Source organism: Trichosurus vulpecula, chromosome 7 (assembly GCF_011100635.1).
Source record: "Trichosurus vulpecula isolate mTriVul1 chromosome 7, mTriVul1.pri, whole genome shotgun sequence".
NCBI lineage: Eukaryota > Metazoa > Chordata > Mammalia > Diprotodontia > Phalangeridae > Trichosurus > Trichosurus vulpecula.
Genome location: NC_050579.1, coordinates 53,265,554 through 53,292,502, shown reverse-complemented (window position 1 = coordinate 53,292,502; position 26,949 = coordinate 53,265,554). Strand labels below are relative to the sequence as shown.

At 40.4% G+C, this 26,949-nt stretch overlaps 1 protein-coding gene across 1 annotated transcript in view; it reads left to right on the top strand.

Moving 5' to 3' along the window:
* Nucleotides 1-26,949, top strand: part of MAB21L3 (mab-21 like 3) — a 42,703-nt gene that overhangs the window by 13,010 nt on the left and 2,744 nt on the right. The window contains exons 4-7 of the mRNA XM_036769418.1: nucleotides 4,212-4,352; nucleotides 13,043-13,334; nucleotides 25,131-25,312; nucleotides 26,172-26,366. Coding sequence (XP_036625313.1) covers nucleotides 4,212-4,352; nucleotides 13,043-13,334; nucleotides 25,131-25,312; nucleotides 26,172-26,366 — 810 coding nt within the window. The remainder of the gene's footprint in view (nucleotides 1-4,211; nucleotides 4,353-13,042; nucleotides 13,335-25,130; nucleotides 25,313-26,171; nucleotides 26,367-26,949) is intronic.

Here is a 26,949-nt window from a genome sequence, read left to right as displayed (position 1 = left end):
CATCAATCCTTAACAAATGCTTGTTGATTGGTCAACAGGAGATGTTATAGAAAGGATTCTTCTTCAAGTATGGGTTGGACTAGACTTCTGAGTATAGCCAAACCAAGGGTGGGGCTCCCTGGTCCTCTGGCTCTCTGATGTAGGATGGGGAATCATCCCTGGCCAGTGAAATATGAAGAATCAGGTGGTGCTGGTAATATGGTGGAATATGGAGGAAATATGGTGATGTTCAGAGGGAGCTCCATCAGCAAGAACTTCTAGGAAATGCTTAAGCATTTGTTAAATGCTCACAGTCTGCAAGGCATTGTGCTTAAACTCTGGGGATACAAAGAAAGGCAAAACCAAAATAAAACCCAAACCAGTCCCTGCTCTCAAAGAGCTCCCAGTCTAATAGGGCATGTAAAATTTTATATACATACACACACACACACACACACACACATACAAATATATATATATACATACATATATATATATATATGTGTATATATATATATATATACACACACACACACAAGGCATGTACAAGAGAAATTGGATAATCTCTGAGGGAAGACATTAACTAAGGTATAATAGTACTAGAAAAGGAGGAAGAGGCTGGGTAATGAAGGATTTTATAAGCTAAACAGGATTAGACAATCAGCCTCTGGTCTTTCCTTATGGGGGCCGGTATCCCAGGGCTTCTGCATTCCCACTGTGGAAGTGTCTCTCCCCTACCCCACTGCCACCCCAATGGAGCAAGTCTTCCATGCCCATCAAACTAAAATGTCCCATTAAGACTTTGCCTCCAAGATCTCTTCTAACCCTTAAGATTCTGTGATTCTGTTTAGTAGAAAAAGCCAGGGGGTCAACAGACATGAGTTCTAGTCCTGCTCCATGATTCTTTCTATATGATATTCAGAAAAGTCATTTTGCTTCTCTAAGTCTCTGTTTTTCTTCCAAGGGTTGGAGTAGATGGTGTTGGGTCATCTTACTTCATGCTAGAGCAGAAAGAAAATCTTTGCCAGAGGAGGAACAGGAACTTTGGGACCACTGACCCATGGGAAATAGCCAAAGGAAACACCTCAAGTCCTTATTTGGTGGTTTCAGTTTGTATTCATGCTGGAAGACAAGCTATCTTTTCAATCTTATCTCTTACTTTGTGTTTTTCAATGCTTGTAATCTGTTATTTTTACTCAACTGCTTTCCCCTATCATTCCCTAGGCCTCAATTCCTTCCAATCATATTCTTTGTTCTCACTGTGACCTTTGGTACCTTCAGTGCTCAGGGCCTCACCACCTCCCCCCACCCCCAATTGCTCTGATTTCCCTTTCTTCCCCTCTTAAATTTCTCCAAGCCCTCAGACTACGCCCACTATCTCAATTCTATTCCATCTTGACTTCTCTGTAGCATTTGACCTTGTCATCCACTGTATCCACTCCTGGATAATGTCTTGGTTCTCCTCCTACCTGTCTGATCACTCCTTCATAGTGTCTTCTATTTGAATATCATTCATATCCCACTCCTGGGAGTGGGATATGAACCCTAAGGGGTTCACTCCAAGATTCTGTACTGAGTACTTTTCTACATTCCCTGACTTGATGATTTCATCAGTTCTCCTGGCTTCAATTATCCTCTCTCTCTCTCTCCCTCTCTCATTTCCATTGTCCATTGTTTTCAGTCTTGTTCAACTCTTTGTGACCCCATTTGAGGTTTTCTTCACAAAGATACTGAAGTGGGTTGCCATTTCCTTCTCCAGTTCATTTTACGGATGAGAAAACTGAGGCAAGCAAGGTTAAGTGACTTCTTCAGAGTCACACAGCTACTAAGTGCCAGAGGCTAGATTTGAACTCGGAGAGATAAGTCATCCTGACTTAAGGCCTAGCCATTTATGAACTATTGAACTACCTAGCTGTTCATGTTCATTACCAACCACTAATTTCAAACGGAATGCCCATGGACACCTCAAACTCGAGATTTCCAAAACAAAAATAATTCTATTTCTCCCTCAAGCCAATTTTTCTTCTGAACTTCCCTGTTTCTGTTGAGACTATCACCATCCTTTTACTTTCAGAATTATTCTCAAATCCTCTCACTCTTCCCCAATCAATATATTTCAACAAACTACTAAGTCTTGTCAGTTTTACCTACAGAATCTCTCTCTGGCTGTTCCCTTCTCACAACTTACATGGCACCACCCTAGTTCCTCATCACCTCTCAGCTGGACTGTGTCAGTGGCTTCTAATCTCTTTCCATTTCATCAAAACTGGTAAAGTGTTATTCCTAAAGCACAAGTCTGATCACATCTCTATAATACTCAGTAAACTCCAGTGGCTCCCTATATCTCCAGTATCAAATACCACCACCTCTGTTTGTTAAAGCCCTTTGTCATCTGTCTCCAACCTACCCTTACTATGGATTACTCCCTTTCACACATTTTTTGGTTTGGCCAGACTGGCCTTCTGGGTATTCAGAAGTAAGCCATTTGTTGGGGCACAGGAACCTTTGTGAAATGGATTGGATGTGTATGTCACTCCCACCTCCTAGATTAATTTCCTTAAATTTGTCAATACATGTAGGAGGTTGACCATGTTAACATTTATCTTTCTATTTTGACTGCAATTTACTAAAAAATTTATTAAGCTTCCTATCCCTTGACCTGACTGCACCATCCTCTTATATCTTTCATGTTTGTGACTGTCTAGGTATTTGATTCTCTGTTGGTTTTCTCTGTCTTTCTTTCTATTAATTGTATGCCTAGCGCTTACCACTAATATTTATTGGTTTGGTAGTCTGGAACCCATAGTACTTTGCATCTTAGATCTAGGGATGTCTTCATAGTAGTATTTATTCATTTGTCATTTATCATCATTTATCATTGCCAAAATATAGAGCACTGTGTTGGGTGCTGGGGGAGATATATGTCTAGACTCAGAGCAAACAAGTCCCTGACTTCAAGGTGCTTGCAGTCTAGTAGCAGGAGAAAACAACCACACAGCACACAGACGTTATCCAAGTTGGCTAAAAGATAGGTTGCCTACAACATGTAGTTGGAGAAAAGACATGATGGTGCAAAATTTTGGAGGGTCTTAGATACCAGGAGTCAGACTATATGTGGTAGAGAAGATTCATGAAGATGTCATTGTCAGTTAATTTGGTAGCAAATGATCTCTTGAAAATGTTCCTATTCATTGTTATGAGTGAATCCACTTTTCTTATCACTGGAGCTCAATGTTCAGTCATTATCACAAGTGTCTGCTTGGAAAGTGTTAAGATGACAGCATCCCTGCCTCTATTCCTGTTTTCCTATGTCTTACTTCTCCCCAGCAACATCCAAAGGCAGAACAGTAATCCTTGTTTCAGAAGGAGCTTCTGGGCCAATAAAATATCAGCTTACAGATTGTTCCATGATCAAACTTTAACAGATGTAAAGATTTGCCCTAAGAGGTTGGAGGCTTGGAGGCTTGGTTAAGGCTTGGAGCAAGCCTTGCTCCAAGGTTCAGGAACCCAGGGTTGGTTGGAAATGTGAAAAAAAGTGTGGAAAATTAGGCTTTAGGATCCCTTATTGATTTATTTTTTGTTCATGGACTATAGCTGTTTATGGACTTTGATCTCTGGGATTCCCTTATCTTCAAAACATCATTTTCAGTTGGCTCTATTTTTGCTTTCAGCAATTCACAGACTTTCATTTATAAATAAAATATTTGGGCCCCACTTTATAGATGTAGAAACTGAAGCATTTGGGAGCTATTTGAGTAGCAAGGTGGTATCATGGATAGAGTACAGGGTTTGGAGTCAAGGAGACCTAAATTCAAATCTTACCTTGGACACTAGCTGAGTGATCCTGAATAAATCACTTAGCTTCTCCATCCGTATCTCAGTTTTCTTATCTGAAAATGGGAATAATAGCTTTTGCCACACAGAGTTGTTGTGAGAATCAAATGAGTTAACTGTTTATTACTATTATAATATTAGTATATGTTATATAATATAATATATATTATATAATATATAAATATAAATAATAAGTCAATATAATTATTACGCTCATTATTTCCAATAGGGTCACAATGGTGAGCCAGAGTCAATGATTTTCTCTCCTGAGAGCCTAAGGGCAAGAGTTTATGAAGAATATTTTCCCCTGTGGGAAGATTAAGATTAGAAATTTTGGAAGGATGGGACAGCTGACCTTAAGCAATCAAAGACAGTTTTTGCCTGTCTCTCCAATGCAGGTGGATCCAAGACAACGTCTGCTCTCCAAGATTGTGGAAGAGGTACAGGACGTCGTTCATCGATTGACCAAAGAAATCAGCTACAAAGACATTAGATTCCAAGCCGTTTCTAAATCAGTCTATCACAATGAAAACTTAAAGGTAAGAGATGGTGACTGCTTTTAGATTTAATCTCTATTCCAGAAATGCTATAATCTAAATATTGTTGCTTGACCTCAGAGAATAGAACAAGGACAAATGGGTACAAATTTCAGGGAAAATAAACTTTAGCTCCACATAAGAAAAAAAAAACATCCTGAGAATCAGAGCTGTATAACAGGAGAAGGTGCTGCCTTGGAGAGCTCCTTAGGTCCGTGTCTCCAGAGGAGTTCCTGTACAGTCTAGATGATACCTTTAGGAGCACCTGGTAAAAAGAATCACTGTACTGCATTGCAGAGGTATCAATTCTCAGGCCAGCATGGGACTGGCAAAGCTCCTAAACACAGCCACATGAGATTAAAATGTAACTGGAAAATTTTAATGAAATAAATAAGAAGTACAATACAACAGATTATATTAATTTGTGGTTGTCTACCTCAGTATATGGCCTACAGGGATCCATTTCTATTTGAGTTGGACACAACTGGAGTAGAGGATCCTGGAGGTCCCTTTCAAATCTAGTGGCTCTCTATTACCTCCAGCATCAAATATAAAGTCCTCTGTTTGGTAATCAAAGACCTTCCTAACCTGATGGCCACCCCACATCTTTCCAGTCTTCTTATACCTTACTGCAGCCATAGAGTCTTTGATCCAGTGACTCTGGCCTTCATACTATTCTCTGAAGAAGACATTCCAACTCTCAACTACCAATATTTGCTCATGCCTGGAATGTTCTCCCTCATTGTCTCTGTCTCCTGTCTTTCTTGGCTTCCTACAAATCCCATCTAAAAATCTCATCTTTGACAGGAAGCCTTTTCCAATCCTCCTCAATTCTAGCGTTTTCTATCTCTCTCATGGTTATTCTCAGTCTATCCTGAAGCTAGGTGGCTTGGTGTATAGAGCACAGGATTTGGAGTCAGGAAGGCCCGAGTTCAAATATGGCTTCAGACACTCACTAGCTGTGTGACCCTGAGCAAGTCACTTAACTTCTGTTTGCCTTAATTAAATTGTTTTGGGGCAGCTAGGTGACACAGTCGATAGTGTGCTGGGCCTGGAATTGAGGAGACTCCTCTTTCCTAAGTTCAAATCAGACCTCAGACATTTACTAGTTGTGTGACCCTAGCCTGTTTGCCTCAGTTTACTCATCTGTAAAAATAAGCTGGAGGAATAATTTTAGCTGAGAGAGAAGGGGAAAATTTTACATGTTGGTCAGTAAAAGGCATTGGTTGTGCTTAGCCAGGAAAGGAGAAGGGGAGTTGGGGGAGTGGCAAAAACAGGACAACTATCTTCAAGTATTCAAAGGATTGTCACAGGAAAGAGGCATTAGACTTAATGTACTTGACCCTGAAGGGGAGAACTTGGAATGGTGAGTACAAGTTGCAAAGAGTCAAATTTTGGCTTTCTGTAAGGAAAACCTTTCTAATGATCAGAACTTTCCAATAGGCAGATTTCAATATGCTTGTATTTATTGAGTTCAGCAACATCCTATTGTCTCTAGGATCAAATATAAATTCTTCTAACTGGCGTATAAGACCCTTTACAATCTGGTCCCAAACTACCTTTCTAGTCTTGTTACACATTATTTCCACTTCACATATTCTGGGATCCAGCAAATACCATCCTTTTTGCTATTCTTTGGCCATCCCCCATGTCTGGAATGCACTCCCTCCTCACTATCTTTTTAGAATCTGTAGTGTCCTTCAAGGCTCAGCTCAAGTAACATCTTCTAAGATGAGGCTTTCTCTGACCCCCCAGTGAAATTCCCTTCTCCCAAATTTCCTTATATTTGCTTTATATATACCTACATCTCTCCAGCTAGTTTAAGCTCCTCACTGACAGAGGTGGTTTTGTTTCAGGTTTTGTATCCCCAGAGCCTGCCACATAGGTAGGATTGCTGATTAATTAATTTTGGCTATTTTAGCAGAGTTTGGGATATAATGGGCCATTAAACCTGTCTTCCTTAACTTCTCTACCCCGGCTTTATTAAAATCAAGTATTGTGGGAGATATATCTGTAAGGCACAGACCTTCCCTGATGTCCTGGAGCTTATAGTCTAGTTGGAGAAGTAAAATATATACATGTGAATGAAAGTTAAATGGTAAAGCAAAATGGTATCTGATTAAACACTACCATATGTTATATGAGTCTGGACAAAAGAAAAATACTGGAAGTTGGGACAGTCAGCAAAGACCCTATGTGGAATGTAGAACTTGACCTGACCTTAAAAGATAGGCAGGATTTGGACAATGAGAAAGGATTCTTGTCTGTGCTGGTTTGATGATAGTAATGATGATAATAATATCATGTAATATATAAATGCAAATCTATTACAAATATACTATATAATTATGACATGTACAATTATATTATATATAATATAATAATATGTAATAATAAATAATTTACTTTTGTATGGGGATTTGCAATTGCAAAGCATTTTATTTGCCTTATCTCATTTAATCCACCAACCCTGAAGCAGGTGATATTGAATATTATTATCCCAATGTATGGATCAGGAAACTGAAGTCTAGAGAAAAAAAATCACTTACTTAAGTCACACTTATTTGAGTAAGGGGCAGAACCATTGGATTTAACTAAAAACCCAACTTCCAGCCTTGAGAAAATTTATGTAAACCAAGTAGAGTCAAGGAAAAGGTTGTATGTACTATTCTCTCACTGCAGTGTAAGACAGTGGATAAAATTTTATTAAGTCTTATTAAAGTAGTCTTATTGTTCTAAGTTAGGGCTGTTCAAAATGCGACCCTTCTTAAGGCCTGCAGTGCGATTTATGGGGCCTGCTTAAAAGCATAGAAATTTATGTGAATGCTTTAGTAAACGAAGCCAAGCTGTGCAGAGTTCTCACTAAAATGGCAAATCAAAATATATTGTCTATTGTTTCAATCAAAACCTAAGGTTGGACAGCCCTGTTCTAAGTCATCTGTCTCACCTGGGTGGAATACCAGAAGGTTGTAGGTTTAGAATTGGAAGCTCCTTGAGAAGTCATATAGTTCCCCTCATTTTACAGAAAAGGAAATTGTCCCAGTGAGGAAAAGGGACTGAACAAGTAAATGGCAGCAGTAGGATTTGAAATCAGCTCTTCTGAGTTCGAGTCCAATGTTCTTTCTATACCATACACTGGAATATTTTATAAGATCAGAATTTAAAAAAATCATGGGACTGAGAGTTGAAAGAAGATGTTAGAGACCATTTAGTCCAAAAGCCAGAGAAGAGAACTGCCCTTAAGGATCACGTTTTTGGAGGGTTAGGCCATGAGCAAATGGATGGACGGATGGATAAAAAAAAATATTTAGTAAGCACTCACTCTTGGCTGAGCACCGAGTATACAATTTTATAAAGCGATCTAGGAGCTCTCAAGCTCATTGGAGGAAACAACGCATATTAGAAAGTGTAACAGCAGGGTGGTTGGAAAAACCTAGGAGTCCTGAGGGTGGAGTGGGAGCAAAAACCTTTATTCCTGATTCCATTTATTTCTGTTTTCATTTCTGCCAGATAACTCTTGAGAGGAGTCTTATTTTGTTTTGTTTTGTGTTGGCCCATGCCAAGGGGAATTCAGTAGAGAGAGAGTCTCATCTCTGCAGAGCCCTTTGCATGAGGGCAGGCCCAAGCCTCCATCATGGATGGAGCTTTGCATGTGGGGTCTCCTACTTCATTAGAGCTTTTGTGTGTGGGGGGGGTGCGGTCAGGGACTGGGCCCTCCTAGGTGATGTTCCTGAGGGTTGAGAATAGCAACAGTTTCAGGGTTTGCTCATTAAGAAAAGAAAAGAGAAAAACGAAGAAAAGACTCTTGAAGTATCAGTATGAAATGAGCAATTATCAGCTCTTCCAAATTAATATGCAAATCTCTCAATCTTCTGAAGGTAGTTAAGCCCAAGGCAAAAGAACCCAAATACAGAAAAGGAAATGGGTGTATTATGATGGTCTGCCAGCCTGTTGAGTTTGTAATCACTCTGGTATCAAGTTTCACTGTTCTCAGCTTTCTGGCTTGGCCAGATCATGAAAAATGATTTCATGATGATAAGGGCCATACTTGTCATGAAGTGGGGAGCCATCTTTGGAAGTATATGCTTAGCAAAAACTCTACAAAAAATTCTACTGGAACAAGAAAAGTCCTTCAAAGACCTTGAAAATCAGTGTACTTGGGCTAAGGACCTGTAAACTCGCCTTCCTTTCTTCTCTGAATCTCAGCACAGTTGTATTTTATCATGGGCCTGCCCCCATCTCAGGGATACAAGACTACCTTCTTGGAGGCATATACCTTGCCCATGATGTCTTCCCATCATGGCAGGGGCTAGATGAAGTGACATTTGTCTAGGTTGGTGATCCACAAAATTTCCTTTCATGGGACTTTCCCATTTGGAATCTAGTCTTCCTCAGCATCCATGGTTTAAATGTTTTGGTTTTTTTGCATTTAAGTAGGTTATGCCATAAATGTGACATGTTGCAAGTATCAGAGCCAGGAAGACCTGGGTTTGACCCTGGACAAGTTGCTTAACCCCTCAGAGCCCTAGGAAACTCTAAGACTATAAATTGCAGAGACAGCACTGACCTACATTGGTAGAAAGAGTTTCCTTACCTAAGAGTTCCTTGTATCAGTATAATAACCAGCCTAGACCCTATCCTAGCCCCCTGCTGCAAAAAAATGATTTGAAATTAATGGTAATCAGCTGTACAAAATCATCTTATTTCATCACAGATTTCAATCAATTCAAGTATCTCTTGAACATCTATGCTCTGTCTAGCATTGTAGTACAAGAGAGGGCCTCTTGATTTCCCATTCAAAGCTAAATGAATTATATTGTAATTGTGACTTTCCTGTTTTAGCTTTTTTTTTTTTTAGCAATTGGGTCATCTTGCTCTAGGAGCACACATTTGAATTTGGCTTCAATCTATCCTGACATCAGCCCACCATTCTTTAAGAGAGGTCTGGTCTGCTGCTATGAAATTTGTCATTTTCTAAACAAGCACCTCACTTGAAGAAAAAGGGTGGAGAGTTTAGAACTAGAGGAAAGAATAGGCAAATCCTCTATACAGGGTTTTGCTCTTCACACCAAGGGCAGATCCTTCAGGGCCCCATTGGATGACAACAGCACAGGCTGAATTGTGGTGAGGGCTTCATTGTGATGGGGTCCAAGTTCATGTTCCCTTTGGTCACACCTTATTCTATCCACTAACTTCTTCTTTTACTTAGACCACCAGTCTACCATTTTGGCTGCTCAAACACTTTGCATGGGAAATTATGAATACTTCTGGTTGGTAGGGTTTTTTCTCATTAAATTCAGAATAACCTCACAAATACAAAACTCTTTGTCTCAAGACAAAGCTCTCCATTTTCCCTCTGTTCCTCTGAGGATCAAGCATCTATATGGGGCCTGGGATCAGTGCTAGCTTAAGAAAAAGAGCTAGGGGGCAGGTAGGTGGCACAGTACTGCCCTAGAGACAAGAGGACCTGAGTTCAAATCTGGCCTCAGACACTTACTAGCTGTATGACCCTAAGCAAGTCTTTTAACCCTGATTGCCTCAAAAAAAAAAGAGCTAATCTGATTAACATTGTAGATAAAACGGAGATTGAAATTCTGGTAACTTTTTTCCATGATTATTCCATCCCTACCCTTTTTCAAACACTAAATCCTACATATGTTTAGACTATATATATATTCATTCCTAAGTATAGTTCCTTTCTGTTCTCACAGCAAAAGACCTATTATTTATATGGTAACGGAAGGCCCTATTCTGGCTCACTATGTCGCTTGTCAGAACCATAAGGGCTGCCTCGGGAGGTGGTGGATTCTTCCTCACTGGAGGTCTTCAATCAGACACTGAATGTTGACTTGTTGAGGGTATTATAATGGATATCCTTTTATATTTTTTTTGTTTTTTTGGCAGGGCAATTGGGGTTAAGTGACTTGCCCAACGTCACACAGCTAGTGCATGTGTCAAGTGTCTGAGGTCAGATTTGAAGTCAGGTCCTTCTGACTCCAGGGCCGGTGCTCTACTCACTGTGCCACCTAGCTGCCTCAATAATGGAGATTCTTTTTGGAACATACATTGGGCTATTTTCTTGGAGGCACACACCTTGGCCATGATGTCTCATTTTCTCTCATACTGAACTTTCCATCATGGGAGGGTGTTCCAAGGGCAGAGTGCAAGCTTAGGCAAAAGAAAGATGAAGAGGTGCAAGTGGTATGACTTGGTATGATGGGCTCCATTAAACTCTCATGCTGCTTTCTGGATTCGACCTGTCTGGACCCCATTGTCTGTTGGCTTAGGGATATAAGTGAAGATTTCTTGAAAGTGCATTTTTTTGCTGGATATTTAAATAGATTCCTTTTTTCAATCACATACAACAGGTAGCCTTTGGAAAATTGTTTTCGATAACATCGTGGACAACTATGATTGATGCAGAGAAACATAGCAAAGAACGTTATGAAATAATGGGGAAACGGTAGAAACAGAGGATGAGAATATACTAACTTCAATAACATGACGAAAAGTGAAGGAGAATGAATGAGCATAGAATCCATTCAGATTTAGAGGGAGAGACTGAAGAAATGTTAGGACACTTTGTTTTGTCTTGATGGAGCTCTTCATGAGGACACTTCCCTTTCAATGTAGAGAAGCAACTATTGTACCAATTAAAGGATAATAGGAACACAAATTTAGACCTAGAAGGGATCTTAGAAGTCAATCCCCTTTTTAAAATAAGTTTTTATTGATATCTTGTGTTTTTTTTCCATCACCATAGTCATCTCAAGTATCCTTACCCTTCCTCCTCCTCATTTAACAAACTATAGTTTTTAGAGGGGGGAAAACTCAGACCCACTGATCAATACAGTGAAATAGTCCAAAAATATGTGTAATTTGTAACACCTATGGACCTCCCACCTCCCCAAAGCAGCAGGTTGGGGTGCATCAGAGTGTCCTCTCATATCTGTTCATTCAAGTCCTGCTTGATCTTTATAACTTTACTCCATACACTTTCGATGTGTCATTCTTTCCATCGACAATGTTGTATTTACTGTGTCTATTGTTTTCTTGGTTCTCTTACTTCACTCCATATCAGTTCATCTAGGTCTTTCTGTACTTCTCTGTATTAATCACACATATCATTTCTTTTAGCACAGTAATATTCCATTCATGTACCATAATTAGTCTAGCCACTCCCCCAACTGATGGGCATCTACTTTGTTTCAACTTCTTTATCACCACAAAAAATTTCTACATTAAATATTTTGGTGTCTACGGAAATTTTCTTATCAAAGATTTCCTTGGGCCAACCTTTTCTTTTTACAGATTAAAGAAATGAAGCACAGTGGTATGCCCAGGATTAGATAGCTACTAAATATTTGAGGTAGTATTTGAACAAAGGTCTTCCTGATTCCCAAGTCCAGTGTCCTAGAAGTTACCTCTTTAAGAATGCCTCTTTAAGACTTATAGAAATGCTTGGGGCACAAAAAAATTTTAATGACTTTCCCTTGTTCAAACAGCCAGAATGTGTAAATGTACAAAAGACCTTGAACCCAGGCTTTCTGACTTCTAATCTGACTGTCTATTTATTATGCCACATTTCCTCTTTTAGGAAATATTATGCATTGAAATGAATTAATATCAAAGTAATTAGGTTACATTGTTTGTATTGAAGCTCAATGCTATGTTTCTTATAAAACATTTAACTAAAATGTGTACCCTATGGCTACTACGGTAGAAACCTTTGACTCAGTCAAGCTGTGTTCCAAGACAAATTTAATCATGAAATCCTGGGAGAAAAGTAAGGGATGAGAGAGGAAGGCATCATTCATTCTCATTGTTAGCCACTCTTTTCTCAAACCTTCCAGGCCATTCTTCCTAATACATACCAACTTAAATCAACATTTATTAATGAGAGCATTGTCCTAGGTCCTGAGAATAGTGCAAAGGCAAATGACCCAACCCTGCCTTCAAGACTCTTATAGTCTAAGCAACCATAATTCAAAATAATTCATAATAAATGCATTGGAGAGGTACAAACACTGCTATGGGAGACCAGAGGGAGAAGTCATGAATCATCATTGGAAGGCACTGAACCAAATTCCTTCTAAACTTAACTGGTTTAACCAGGACATTAATTGCCCCCTTCTTGCTGTTTACTAGAAAAGTTCTTTTCTATCCCAAGCCAGTGAATTCAGTTTAACTAAATTCAACAAACATTTTTTAAGCACCTGCTATTTGCTCGGCACTGTGTTAGGCACTTGAGTAACAAACACAATGGTGAAATTTTCCCTACCTTCAAGGAGCTAACAATCTCTTAGGGGGACACCACATATACTATACATAATTAAGCACAATAAGCAGCTAAGTGGCATAGTAGATAGACAGCTGGACCTGGACTCAGGAACACTTGTATTCCTATACTGCCTCAGACACTTCCTGACAATGTGACCCTCAGCAAGTCACTTAATCCATCTGATTTGGTTTCTACATCTATAGAATTTACATCCATAAAGTGGGGATAATAATATACTTCCCTCCCTCCCAGAGGAGTTGGGAGGGTATAATAGTATAATATTTGTAAAGCACTTTGCAAACCTGAAAGCACTATGCAAATGCTAGCTATCATCATTACAAAAACATCAAGTTAATACTTAAATTCCCTCTCTCTTGTTATGTCTCCTCTTTTTCTCTCTGGCTTTGCCTAGGTTTTGGCACCCACCCTGTTTGTCGTCACAGTCCCAATAAAAGGACTACTTGGGTATAGAAAGAGCCAGTCCCGACGATGGAGGTATTATTCCGTGAGTGGTTCTAAGCTCTTCTCTCCTATTCGGGATCCTGAAGAAATGTACCAATGGCTAGAGATAAATCAGTTTTTGAAGACTCTACGGCAGTGGCATGAAACGGATGTGACATTGGATGGAGACATCATGCCAGCTAAGGTCGTTGAAGTGTTCCAGAAACTGGTGGAAGACTCAATTACAGCCTGCAATCTCTCTGGTGAGTCTAGAAGCATACAAAAGAAATTCATTGAATTTGATCTTGGAATTAGAGATTTTTGAGCTTCAGGTAACTTTAGAGGTCATCGAGTGCAATCCACTTTATTGATGAGAAAAGTGAGGCTGAGAGGTTTAATTAACAAGAAGAGATCAATGGAGCATAGTGGGCAGAGAGCCAGACTTTGAGAAAGAAGACTCGGTTTAGATCTCTCCTCTGACACTTAGGAGCTGGGTGACCCTGGGTAAGTCACTTAACTCTTCTCAGTCCCAGTTTCCCCATCTATAGAATGGGAAAAATAATAGCAAGAATCTCACAGGGTTGTTGTGAAGCTCAAATAAAATAATAAATTTGAAGTGCTTTGTAAACAATAATATGCAAAAAAAAAGTGGGCTATTAGTTAGGGTCCAAGCTCAAAGAAGCAGTAATAGAGCCATGATTGGAATCCAGCTCCTCTCCGCCTCTTAATCTAGTGCTCTTTTTACTAAGTTCTCTTGCTCTAAAAGGTTCACCTTATTAGCTGCAGAGAGCCACAGTTTTTCATTCCTTAAATCTAATCAGCTGTGAAATAGTTTAACTTTCTCCCTAAACAGGGTGTAGTCTATACAGGATTATTTAGAAATGTGGCATGTTAGAGCTAGAAGGGAAGAAAGGAAGGAAGGAAGGAAAGAAGGAAGGGAGGGAGGGAGGGACAAAGGAAGGAAGGAAGGAAGGAAGGAAGGAAGGAAGGAAGGAAGGAAGGAAGGAGGGAGGAAGGAAGGAAGGAAAGAGGGAGGGAGGAAAAAATATTTATTAAGCATTTGCTTTGTGCCAGTCACTGTGCTGAGTGTGCCAAAAATACGAATAAAAAAAGGACAGGCTCTGCACTTATGGAACTTAGGTTTTAATCAGGTAAATCATTATCACAAATAGAGAAACAGTATCTAGAGAAGGGAGTCTTGGTCTGGGGAGTCACAGAGATGGAGAGCTGATCCATAGGGTAGTCAATTGATCAGTTCTTTCTTGAAAGCAAAAGTACTATGAACTGATTACTGTGCCCAAAGCAAGAGATAGGAAGTGAGTGGAGAATGGAGAACGCGCTAGTGAAGGCACATGGCAGTGATGAGGGTTTGGGGTGAGAGGTGCTCGATACCCCAAAGTACCGACACACCAGGTCCTGCCGAAAGAATTCGACTCAAGCCTTCTCAGCCAAGGGAAAAGATCAAATTCATTAAGAGTTAGCCAAATAAGCCTGCCCCGAGAGATCCCACCCCTTGCGGCACCTGTAAGGAAAGCGGGCCAGACCAATCTGAGCTAGATTGGTTCTGACCAACCTCATGGAGGCAAGATGGAGATTATATACACAAAGGTTGTGGGAGGGATTGAGGGGTGGTCTGGGGTGACCAGAGGAGGGGTCTAAGGAGGAGCTTGAAGGGACTGGGCTGAGGTCAGATTCCCAGGTGGGGGAAATAGCTGAAGGCTATATGGAAATGACAACCCATAAAGGGCTAGGGTAACGGAGCTAGGGTATAGATATTTTGATCAGGATTAAGGATGGGAAACAGGATTAAGGGTGGGAGGTCTTGGGAAGACAAGATTAAGGGTGGGAAACAGCTGGACAGTAGAGGACTGGGCAAGGTAGGCATTTGGGCTTAATGGTTATAGACTCAGGCCAAGGCCAGGTCGAGTGGCAAGATTCAAGGAGAGTTCAAGGGTTCAAGGGGTTCCCAGAGACTGTGCCCTCATCAGCAGGATGGTCTAGGTCCTCAAGTGTGGCCCTTTGACTGAATCCAAACTTCATGTTTGGAGGACCTAGAGGGTCACATGTGGCCTCGAGGCCTCAGGGTCCCCACCCCTGTTCCAGGTGGAGATGACTGGATGAGATATGAAGATGAAATGTAGTTTGGTCCAGCTTGATATAATGGGCTAAAGAGGATTTTTTTTTCTCATTTAGTCACTGAAACTCAGGGTGGGAGTTTCAAAGATTCCACAGATGAATGGATGAGTTTACCCCCAGGACTTAGAGCATTAAACTTACTTTACAGACAAGGAAACTGAGGCCCAGATAAGTTGCAGTTTTCAATAGGATCACATACTCTCCTTCTCCAAACCTGGTGGCCTTTGCATTATTCTATACTGCATTAGGGATGATAAGAAAAACTCAGAAGCTTAATGTCTATATCTGTATATAGTTGTGTGTGTGTGTCTGTGTGTGATGTATATATAATAAAATAGCAAATCTCTGCCTAGGCATTTAACAGGAATCAAAAGTGTTAGGTGGTATTATTCAATAACTTAGTATTGTGTGCCATTCCTACCAAGTTAATTGTGCGATAAGGATAAAGAATGTCTCTTTTAATGCCCAGATTGATAAAGGAATGTTTCCTCTTTACACAATCCCTCCCATTGTCTTTTGGAGGTCCAGTCTCTTATCCTACTTATAGAAAGATAAGGACTACTCTTTTCAAAGACAAATCTTTCAGAGATTGGGAAGTGAATAGATCAGACTGGGGAGCCACATTTCAAGAAAAGCTGTAGCAAATTGGAATGTCCTGTGAGGAAGTGGTGAAGCAGCTAAAGATATTTAGTCTGGAGAAGAGATGATCTGGCCTTGGGGGTAATGAAGGAGAAATGGGACAATGTTTTCAAATATCTGAAGCACTCTACTGGGTAAGACATATTAAGCGTGTTTTTCAGGACTTCAGAGCACAGAACTAGGACCAATGGGTAGAAGTTACTGGGACGTAGATTTAGGTTTGTTATAAGGAAGATCTCCCTAATAATTGGAGCTATTAAAAAGCTGTCATGGAATACCTTTGTAAATAGTAAGTCCCCCATCAACAGAAGTATTCAAGCAGAAGCTGGATCTTCAAGTTCTCTTCCAAATCTAGGGTGCTGTGACCATGAGTCTAATGTGAAGGGGCAAGTCACTAGCACTTTGACTTTTTGGTTCATGAAAACTCAACAATTATTTGCTTCATTATAAAAAACTGAATTAAGCTCACAGAGCCTCAAACATTCAGAGATTCCCACAGAAATGTTGTTTTTCAGTAGTGTGCATCTCTTTGTGACCCAATTTGGTTTTTTTCTTTTTGCAAAGATACTGGAGTGGTTTGCCATTTCCTTTTCCAGCTCATTTTACAGATGAGGAAACTGAGGCAAACAAGGTTAAGTGACTTGCCCAGGGGCACACAGCTAGAAAAAGTCTGAGGCCAGATTTGAACTCAGGAAGATGAGTCTTCCTGACTTCAAACCCATCACTGTGCACCCTAGCTGCCCTCCCACAGTGATATCTGACCCTCAAAGGAAGGCCTCGTGAATATTGTATTATCATACCTCCTCCAAGTCATCCTTCCAACCCAGTAGCTCCCCACTGTTTAGCAAAAAACAAAAGTCTTATTATCTACACTAAAGCTTGATTTATTACTGTTTAGGTGAAACTCACCAAGTGGAGAAGTACTTAACTCGAGTTCTGAGTGACTATTCATAGAGTAAGTCTTCAGAAGGGAGTTGATTAATTAGCTTACCTTGGTGAAAAGAGCATAGGATTTGGACTCCAGAAGACCTGGCTCAAATCCCAACTCTAACTCTTGCTAGCCACTTGATCCACAAAGCATTTCATATCTCTACATCTCCATGTCTTTGTTTGTAAACTTTACAGGTCTAAGGTGAGAAAAGTGCTTTGCAAGCTTTGAAGAAATTTTCAAATGTGTGTTTGTGGTTGAATTTTAAAATGTGAGAAGTGAGATTAGCTATTATTGTTTTGGGCCCTTCTTAGAAAACATTTATCATTATAGCTTACAAAAAGAATTGAGCTTGGTGGGTCAAGTGTCTGGGATAGTTAAATCTCCTTCCTCTTAGCATGAGTATCCCTGAGTGCTCTGTTCTGGGGCCAATATGCTTCCTTCTCTCCACTCCTGTCCCTAATGTCATTATCTCCACTGATTTAATAATCCTCAATGCAGATGACTCCCAAGTTTCTATGTCTAGCTCTCTCTACTGAACTACAGTCTGAACTATAAACTGCCTGATGAACATTCAAACTCAGTATGTCCCAAAGAACTCATAATCCCTACCCAATGCCTTAAATCCAATACCATGTACTATGAGGAACTGTTGAAGAAGACAAGGATGTTTTGTCTGGAGAAGACATGACCTGGGTTTTCTATTAAGGATGCCACAGTTCTTTTAGTCACCCAGGTTTATAATATAGGAGTAATCCTTGACTCTTTCGTCTCCGTCACAATATCCAATGAATTACCCAATCAGGTCATGTGTTTCCTACTTCTATAACATCTCTTGGGTCTGTCCCCTTTTCTCCACTCACATTCCACCATAATAGTTAAGGGATGTCCCCTCCCTCTATCTAAACTATTATAATAGTTTCCTCAATGGTTTCCCTTCTTCAGTTTCTCTCCTTTCCAATCCAAAGTAATCTTCCAAAGCATGTATCTCATGTTAGTGCCTTTCTCAAGAAACTTTGTTTACCATTATTTCTAAGATATAATGCAAATTGTTGAGACCTACTCCAATCTGGTTCTTACTCAGCTTCCTAGCTTTATTTCATGCTATTCACCAACTCTCTCTGTAACAACCAAACTGGGCTATTAGCTCTTTCCTTATTTTAACATCCCATCTTCCATCCCCCTGTATTTATACAGGTGGTTCCCTATGTCTGTAGTGAGCCCCTTAGCACAATGGGAAAAGCATTGCTTCGGGATTCAGAGGACTCTGGGTTCAAATCCGACCTTTGCTACTTCCTGCTTCTGTGATTTGGGGCAAGCCAAGTAACCTTTCTGGGCCTCAGCTTCCCCATCTGTACAATGAAGCCAATGGTCAAAATAAATTAAAGTTCCCAAATTCATAGCTACAACCCTCTGAAACACCAGTTGTATATATACAATCAGATAGTCTCTGATGTCTATTCTAGCTTTAGACCTGTGATCCCATGTTCCCTCCTTATTTCTTCTTTTCAAAACTTTTTGTCTTTGTTCTAAGTTCATTTTCAGTTGACACATTTTACAAGGGGCTAACTCCTTTGTGGAGCCCTCCCTGATCCCACTGGGTGCTAGTGCTCTCTTCCTCAAATTACCTTGTATTATACTTCAGCTGTTTATAGAGTGCACACTCCCCTGTCCCAGCAGAAAGGTAGGCTCCTTGAGTTCCAGAACTGGCCTTTGGACTTTGTGTATCCAGTGTCTAACAGTACCTGACATCTAGAAGGCATTTAATCAGTGTTTGCTTTAAACTGAATTGGTTTGGGGCTCTGCAGGGAGATGAAACAAAGCCAGCAGATAATGATTATGTGAAAGTCAATTTGAGACCTTTGATTTGAGGGATAGATGATCGTGGTTCCGTGGGTCCAAAATGGGAACTCCCCCCCACCAACCATCTACTCCTTAAAAATCAACACCAATCCCCTAGTCTTAGCTAAATGGCCAGATGCTGGTATGTCCAGCTGACTACTCCCAAGACACTCTGCAATAAAGAACATAGGGGGTAAAAAAAGTGATCCTCCTGTCATCAGGACAAGATAAAGTTCATCTAGGACTTCCCAGAGAATTACCTAAATTAGAAACTGAGCCAGTCAGCCAGCCTTCCTCATGTACTTAGGTATGATCGTATTATATGAATGTTATGCTAATATTTGTTAAATTTGTTATTTTTACTTTTCCAAGGAAGGTGAAGCACAGTGATAGACACTGATTCAAGAAAATGTGATCTTCATGTGAGAGAAAAAAATTTTATATATGTCTTTAAAAACAGAAGAAAACAAAGTAGGATTTAGGAGTTTGGGGTCAGCTTATTTATAAGAATTGTTTATGATTGTACATTGTGATTATCGATGTACAGTGAAAATCCATCAACCTACAAACATTTATTAAGCACTTCTAAATCCACTCAGCAGTCAAATTGCTTTTTCTAAAGCAAAAGTTAGACTGCCTCTCCACTCCACTCCATCCCCATTCAATCAACTCCACAGAATCCCTATTACCTCCAAGATCAAATATAAAATCCTCTTTGGCTTGTTAAGACTTTCATAACCTGACCTACCTTTCCAGTCTTCTCAGACCTTACTCTTCCTTCTGCTCTGACCCTTGCAATCCAGCAACAGTGGCCTCCTTGTTTCTTTCACAAGACATTTGATCTCCTGACTCTATGAATTTTTACTGGCTACCCTCACTGCCTGGAATGCTTTACCTCCTCATCTACATTTCCTGACTTCCCTGGCTTCCTTTAAGTTTCAGTTAAAAATCTCATCTTCGAGAAGCCTTTCCTGATCCCCTTTAATGTTAGTTCCTACCCTCTGTTAATTATCTCCAATTTATCTCCTCTATTGCTTGTCTGTACATAGCTGTCAGCATGCTGTGTCCCCCATTAGCTTGTGAATTCTTTCAAAGCAGGCATTGGTTTTTTTCCTTTGTTTTATTTTGTTTTTGATGGGGTTTTTTCTTTGTTTGCTTTTTGTTTTGTTTTGCATTTCTTTGTATCACCAAAGCATAGTATAGTTGACTTGACATGTTAGCCACCATGCTGGTTGCTGGGGATATAAACACAAAAACAGCATCCCTAATCCTGAAGGGGTTTATATTCTATCAGGAGAGACAACATGCACATAATGAAGTATATATGAAATAATATACAAGGCAATTTGGAGGAGGGAGGCACTAGTAGGTAGGGATGATCAAGAAAGCCTGCATATTATTCTTTGCAGCTAAGATGATTAGGGAAGACCTCATGGCAGCTAGGGGCTGGAGTCAGAAACACCTGAGTTAAAATCAGGCCTCAGACACCTACTAACTATGCAATCCTAGGCAAGTCGCTTAACCTCTGTTTGCCTCAGTTCCCTCATCTGTAAAAAGGGGATAATAATAGCATTTACCTTGCAGGGTTATTGTGAGGATCAAATGAAATAATAATTGTCAAGTAATTAGCACATTGCCTAACACCTATTTAATGTTATATAGTGAAATATATAAATGTTTTTATTATTATCATGGAAGAAGTGATACCTGAAGGAAAAGAATTTTAATATGCTGTCTTTAAAAAATAGATAATTATAAATATCATTTTTTTTAATTGCTTTCTAACAGTGCTCTGATTTAAGAAGAAATGAGCTGATTGTATAAACTTCTTTGATTTATATTCTCAAAAGCTTTCTTTTCTAGTAAATCAATATCTTTTACTAAAAAAAGAAAGAAAGGCTGCATGTGTGAGGTGATGCTTGAGTTGAGCATTGAAGGAAACCACAGATTCTAAAGGGCATAAGGAAGGAAGATTCCAGAAATAGCCTGTGCAGAGATGGCAGATGGAGAGTTAGAAGGGCTGAAAAGATTTGGAGTCAGATGAGCTTTATTCGAATCTCAGCGCATTCATTTGATAGCTATGTGGCAAGCTATGGACAAGCTCCCTCACATCCTTAGTTTGCTCTTATATAAAACTAAGGGATTTAACTAGATGGCCTTTGAGTCACTTCTAGGTCTCAATTGAATTATGATTGCTCTGCCTTTTTGCTTACCCGGAAAATGAGGCAATAACTTCTCTAGTCATCATTCCTTTCCTTCCACCATGGCCCATGCGTATTTCACATTGCTATAATCCGGATAAATAAGGTAATGGCTGTAAATGTGACAGAGATGCTACATAGGCACTAGATGTTGTAATAATTATTTTATAAAATTCTAAGATAGAAGACTAAATCCCAGCAGTCAGGAGGGTGAAAGCACTAGAGAATTGGCTCCACTCGGAATGGCGTTTGGTCCTCCCAATGCCCTATGGCCTCTCTGGGGAGGAAGGGAAGGATGAAGTATTCGCCATCAGTCCTCCATCCTCCCTTCTGGGCCACCCCTTTCTCCAAAGAAGGAGAAATTTACATTGCTAAGGCAAGAAAGCACTGTTCTATCTCATCTTGTTACTGCTATCTCCACTAGCTTTAGGGTCCTAAGGGTGGCCATGAGGAAGTATGACATCAATGAGGCTGGCCATGGTAGACTCTCAAGTTGTCACTTACTAGCTAGCTAGCGTGTTTTTTAGTGCTTTAAAGTTTGCAAAATATTTTATATAAGTGATTTCATTTAATCCTCACTACAACCCTTGGAGGTAGAAATGCTATTACACCCATTTTACAGATGAGGAAACTGAGGCACAGAGGAATTAAATGATTTGTCCAGGGTCAAACCACCCCTAAATGTCTGAGGTAAGATTCAAACTTGAGTCTTCCTAACTCCAAGTCCAGTACTCTATACACTGCACCATCTAGAAGATGCTTGGCCTCAGAGCAGCCTTTCCCCCAAGATGGCGCCAAAGGCAAAGAAGGAAGCCATTGTTGTCCCCCCCCCGCTCCCCCCAAGAGAGAAGCAAAGTCCAAGGCACTGAAGGCCAAGAAGGTGGTGTTGAAAGGTATCCATAACCACAAAAAGAAGAAGATCTGAACATCCCCCACCTTCCGGCAATCCAAGACATTAAGACTTTGAAGGCAGCCCAAATACCCTTGGAAAAGTGCCCCTTGGAGAAATAAGCTTGATCAGTATGCCATCATTAAGTTCCCCTTGACCACTGAGTCTGCTGTGAAGAAAATTGAGGACAACACCACCCTAGTCTTCATTGTGGACGTCAAGGCCAACAAGCATCAAATCAAGCAGGTGGTAAAGAAACTGCATGACATCCATGTGGCCAAGGTCAACACACTGATCCAGCCTGATGGAGAGAAGAAGGCCTATGTCTGACTTGCTCCAGACTAGGATGCTTTAGATGTTGCCAACAAAATGGGAATCATCTAAACTGTGTCCAGTTATCCCACTCCACCTACAATAAAAAGTTTTCCACTATAAAAAAAAGAGGGAAGAGCAAGGAATGATGAGTAGAATTTATAGGGAGACAGATTTCAAGTACAACGTAAGGGAAAATTCCTAATAATGAGAGCCATCCAAAAGTGGAATGGGCTGTCTGGGGGTGAGGAGTGAGGCAAAGAGTTTCCTCTTACTTGATATCTTTAGGCAAATGCAGGATGACCATGGTAGGGTATGTTGTAGGGGAAATTTCTGTTAAGATACAGGTTGAGCTTTCTAGGTTATTCCCAGCTCTCTCTTTTTGTTTTTTTTTTCTTTTTTGATTTCTCATAAAGTCACTAGCTTCCATTTGCTTCATTCTAATTTTTAGGGCATTATTTTCTTCACTGATGTTTTGGAGCTCCTTTTCCATTTGGCTAATTCTGCTTTTTAAGGCATTCTTCTCCCCATTGGTTTTTTGATCCTCTTTTGCCATTTGAGTTAGTCTATTTTTAAGGTGTTATTTTCTTCAGTGTTTTTGGGGTCTCCTTTAGCAAGCTGTTGACTCATTTTTCATGATTTTCTTGCATCATTTTCATTTCCCAATTTTTCCTCTACTTCTCTTATTTGATTTTCCAAATTCTTTTTGAGCTCTTCCATGGCCTGAGACCAATTCATATTTTTCTTGGAGGCCTTTGATGTAGGATCTTTGACTTTGTTGACTTCTTCTGGCTGTATGTTTTGATCTTCTTTGTCACCAAAGTAAGATTCTGTAGTCTGAGTCTTTTTATGCTGTCTGCTCATGTTCCCAGACAATTACTTGACTTTTGAGCTCTTTGTCAAGGTATGACTCCTTCCAGAGTAGAGAGAGCTCTGTCTCAAACTTCAGGAGTTTTGCACTGCTGTTTTCAGAGCTTCTTCTAGGCACCGGTAAATTTTCAGTTCTTCTGAGGTGGTATGATCCAATGAGAGGTGTTTACTCCTCTCTTGGCCTGTGCTCTGGTCTGTGAGTGATCTCAAGCACTTTTTTCTGCCTTGCAACTGCCAGGAGGAATCCCTCTCTTTAGCCACCACAGTCTCTGCCACACCAGCACTCCTCCTCACCCCAGGACTACCAACCAGGACTACAACCCAGATCCAAGCAGGGCAAAGCAAGAGAATCCTGCCTCAGCACCAGCAAAGAGATCTCTGCACTCCCACTCAGAGCAGCTAATTGATTCCTCCCACTGTCTGTGGGCCTGGAGCTCTGGAAGCAGCCGCCACCACTGTTGCCTCCTCCACTGCCACCACTGCCACCCCGGGGCTGGGGCCAGACCATGCCCTTCTCTCACCCAGGTCCAACAGTTTTCCCACTGATCTGCTAAATTGTCTTTGGTGTTTGTGGGTTGAAAAGTCTAGAAACCGCCACAGCTCAGTGATTTGGGGCCTTGAGGCCTGCTCTACCCAGTCTGCTCCATCCTGGTATGTCCTGGCATGGCCCAAGCTGAGCTACACTCTGCTCCCAGCATGGTGCAATAGACCAATAGACCCTTCCCAGCAACCATCCAGGCCATTTTGGGCTGGAGACTTGTTTCACTCTGTCACTTCGTGGGTTCTGTGGCTCTAGAATTTGTTTAGAGTCATTTTTTACAGGTGTTTGGAAGGATTTGGGGGAGAGCTCAAACAAGTCCCTGCTTTCATGTTGCCATCTTGGCTCCTTATTAAGCTAAAAGCTCTTTTTTCCCTTTTTTTTTAAAAAAACATTTCAACATAAAACAAAGAATAGGAGACAGAGATGCTGTAAGTGAAATTTCTGTTAAGATACAGGTTAAGCTTTCTGGGTTACTTCCAGCTCTCTCTTTTTATTTTTTTTCCTTTTTTTAAAAAAATAAACATTTCAACGTAACAGGAGACAGAGATGAGGAGTGAGAGTGTTCCAGGCATGGGGGACAGTCAGGGAAAATGCTCAGATCCAAAAGATGGAGGGTCTTGTTCATAGACTAGTCAGGAGGCTAGTGTCACTGGATCAAAGAGTATGTGGTGGGGAGCAAGGTGTAAGGAGACAGAAAAGCTAGGGGATGGGGAAAAGGTTATGGAGGACTTTGAACATCAGAAAGCAGATAGCATAACTAATAAACATAGTGTAGAAAGGACGGGGGCATGTGGAATTACCCACAAATTAGTACTGTTGATGATAGCTTATGTTGCTATAGGTTTATGAAGGTTTAAGTTTTACAAAGCACTTCCCTCACAACAACCCTGGCATACAGGTAGCACAAATGTTAATGTATCATGGAAACTGAGGCTCTGAGAAGATGAAGTAATTTGCCACAAATAACAAAATTAAACATCAGAGCCAGATCTTTTGACTCCACTTTCTTGCAATTACTACAAAGTACCACTCAAGCAAAGATTCATAACCCTTTTTTTATGTCATGGAGCCCTTTGGCAGTCTGGTGAAACCTATAAACACTCGTTCTCAAAATAATGGGGGTATTTTTGTAAATTTTTTTATTTGAAACTTAAATACAAAATGAATAAAGAAAAAAATTGCCATGCATGTAGTAGAACATAAGAGAGGATTCAATATGAAACAATAAATTTCCATTCAATGTCTATTATATAATAAATAGTACATATTATTTTCAAAACTGCCCAGCTTTTCTTGGCTTCCTTGTTGGTTTTCTTTCATACTCTGCTGTGCACAGAATAATGTTTTTAAATGCATAAAATAGAATACATAGAAATTGCAAAGGGATCAATTTTATTGAAATACAGTTATCAAAACATATTTTAAAAAATAACAAAGCAAGTCCTTGGCCCCCAAGTTAAGAATCACTGTTCTACGGGCTTGCAAAAAGCAAAGCTCTTTGGGTAATGCTTAGGGCAATATTTACCTGGCATTTCTCTTGTCATTTGTGTCTAACCTCTAAATGCCCTTCCCTGTTGCTAATACTATGAAAACTACTCCACCTAATGTCAGGAATATCGATGCCAGTTCCATCTCTCTCCGGTAACTGGCCTTGAGCAAGGTTTTCCTTTTTTAACAAATTGCTCGGGGATTTCTCAACAGATGAAGTCAGCATATTAGACAGTTTTGGCCCTGTTGTTCGATTGACGGTGGAGACATCAGAATTTCAGGTGGAGGTAGAGCTGATTCCGGTGGTGGAGATCCTCAACCGTTGGTGCGAGAAAGCTCACTGGCCTCGATGTTTCTCCCGATGGCCTTCTCGGGAGAAAGTACAGTGTGTTAAGGTACCAGGGACTTATGAGTGCAGATTGAAGCATTTTTTTTTACTTTACTTTTCTTGCTTTTTCCCCCACAGCATAGTTAATGTGAGAAAATATTTTGCATGACTTCATATGAATAGTGGGTATCATAGTTCTTGCTTTCTCAATGGATGAAGAAGCTAATAAAGGCAGGAAGAGAATTTGGAACTGAATGCAAATAAATAAATAAATAAAATAACTACCAAAATTTAAAAGTACCAAGGGCTAGGGTGGGAAGGGCCTCTATAGAGCTCAATAGACAATGGGTTACTATTAAAAGACCACCTGATCACCTGAAGGACTGAGTTCTGATTTGCCATGTGAAGGAGTACCATAGGACTGAATGCACACAACTGAGAGGAAAATGATCAGTATCCTGTGAACCTCAGTTTTCTCCTGGTAGCTTCCCTTCCAGGAAGGGACAATTCTGAAGGTTCCTTTAATACAGGAGAGTCAGAATAACATAATGATTAGAAAATTGGCCTTGGAGCCAGGATGCAGGTACAGGTCTATCCCCTGATACAGATTTGCTGTGTGCTGTTGGGCAAATCACTTTGAGTCTCAGTGTCAGATAACAAATTATAGAGAAGGTGCCTCTACATGCATTGGTAAAGGGAGTTCCCTTATCTGAGTTTCCTATGTCAATGAAATCACAATCCCTATTCCTAGCCCTTCAATGTACAGTAACATGCCCTGACGTTCACATTCCTTGCACTTTGATGTCTTAGACAAGCTGGGAAAATCCCTCTTAGTTCTCCTTTCCCATCCTGAGACTTCCTTACCATCCTAGAGATGGATTTCTCATTCAGCTAACTGCCTTTTTACCATTTCTGTCACCCTGCAGTCATTCGGGTTTAACCTGATGGCTCGCTCTAGTTACCACTGGCAAGTGAGCTTCGACCGAGCTGAGAATATGCTGATGGAGGGGATAGATGACGATGGCGGCTGCCGAAAGATATGTTACCGGGTCCTGAGACAGATGAAAGAGGACGTTTGGTGTCCTGGAAACAGACCCGTCATCACATCCCAGCATCTTCAGGTATATGTGCCAGACAGGGATTTGGCAGAAGTCAGAGGGAGTGGGGGCGACACTCTTTTATCTATTAGTTGTGATTGTTTAACTAAAATTCAATGATCCCTCTTCTCAGAAATTTTCTAATTTGTTCCCTATGAAGACCCATCACCACTCAAGAATGAATAGCTTGGTATAGTAGATGAAATGCTGTACTTGGAGTCAGGAAGATAGAGGTTCAAAGACTATCTCAGATACTTCCTAGCTGTAGGAACTTCTAAGCCTCAATGTTTTCATCAGTAAAATGAAGGTGGTAGGACTAGGAGGCCTTTCAGAGCTCTTTCAGATCAGCTTTAAATCTATGATACTGTAAAAATTACACAGAAAACCTATGGTAATGAATTCGAAAAAGGGGACATCATGGCCTCCACAGGACAACTGAAGTAGGGATTTGGGGCCTAGAAAAGGAAAGAATTAAGAAGACATGTTAGCTCTCTTCAAATATTTACAGGGTTACAATGAGAAAGAAGCAATGCTGTGAAATGGAGAGAGAGCCAGGAAGACTCAGGTTCAAATCCCACCTGGGACACATACTGGCTGAATGAGCAAG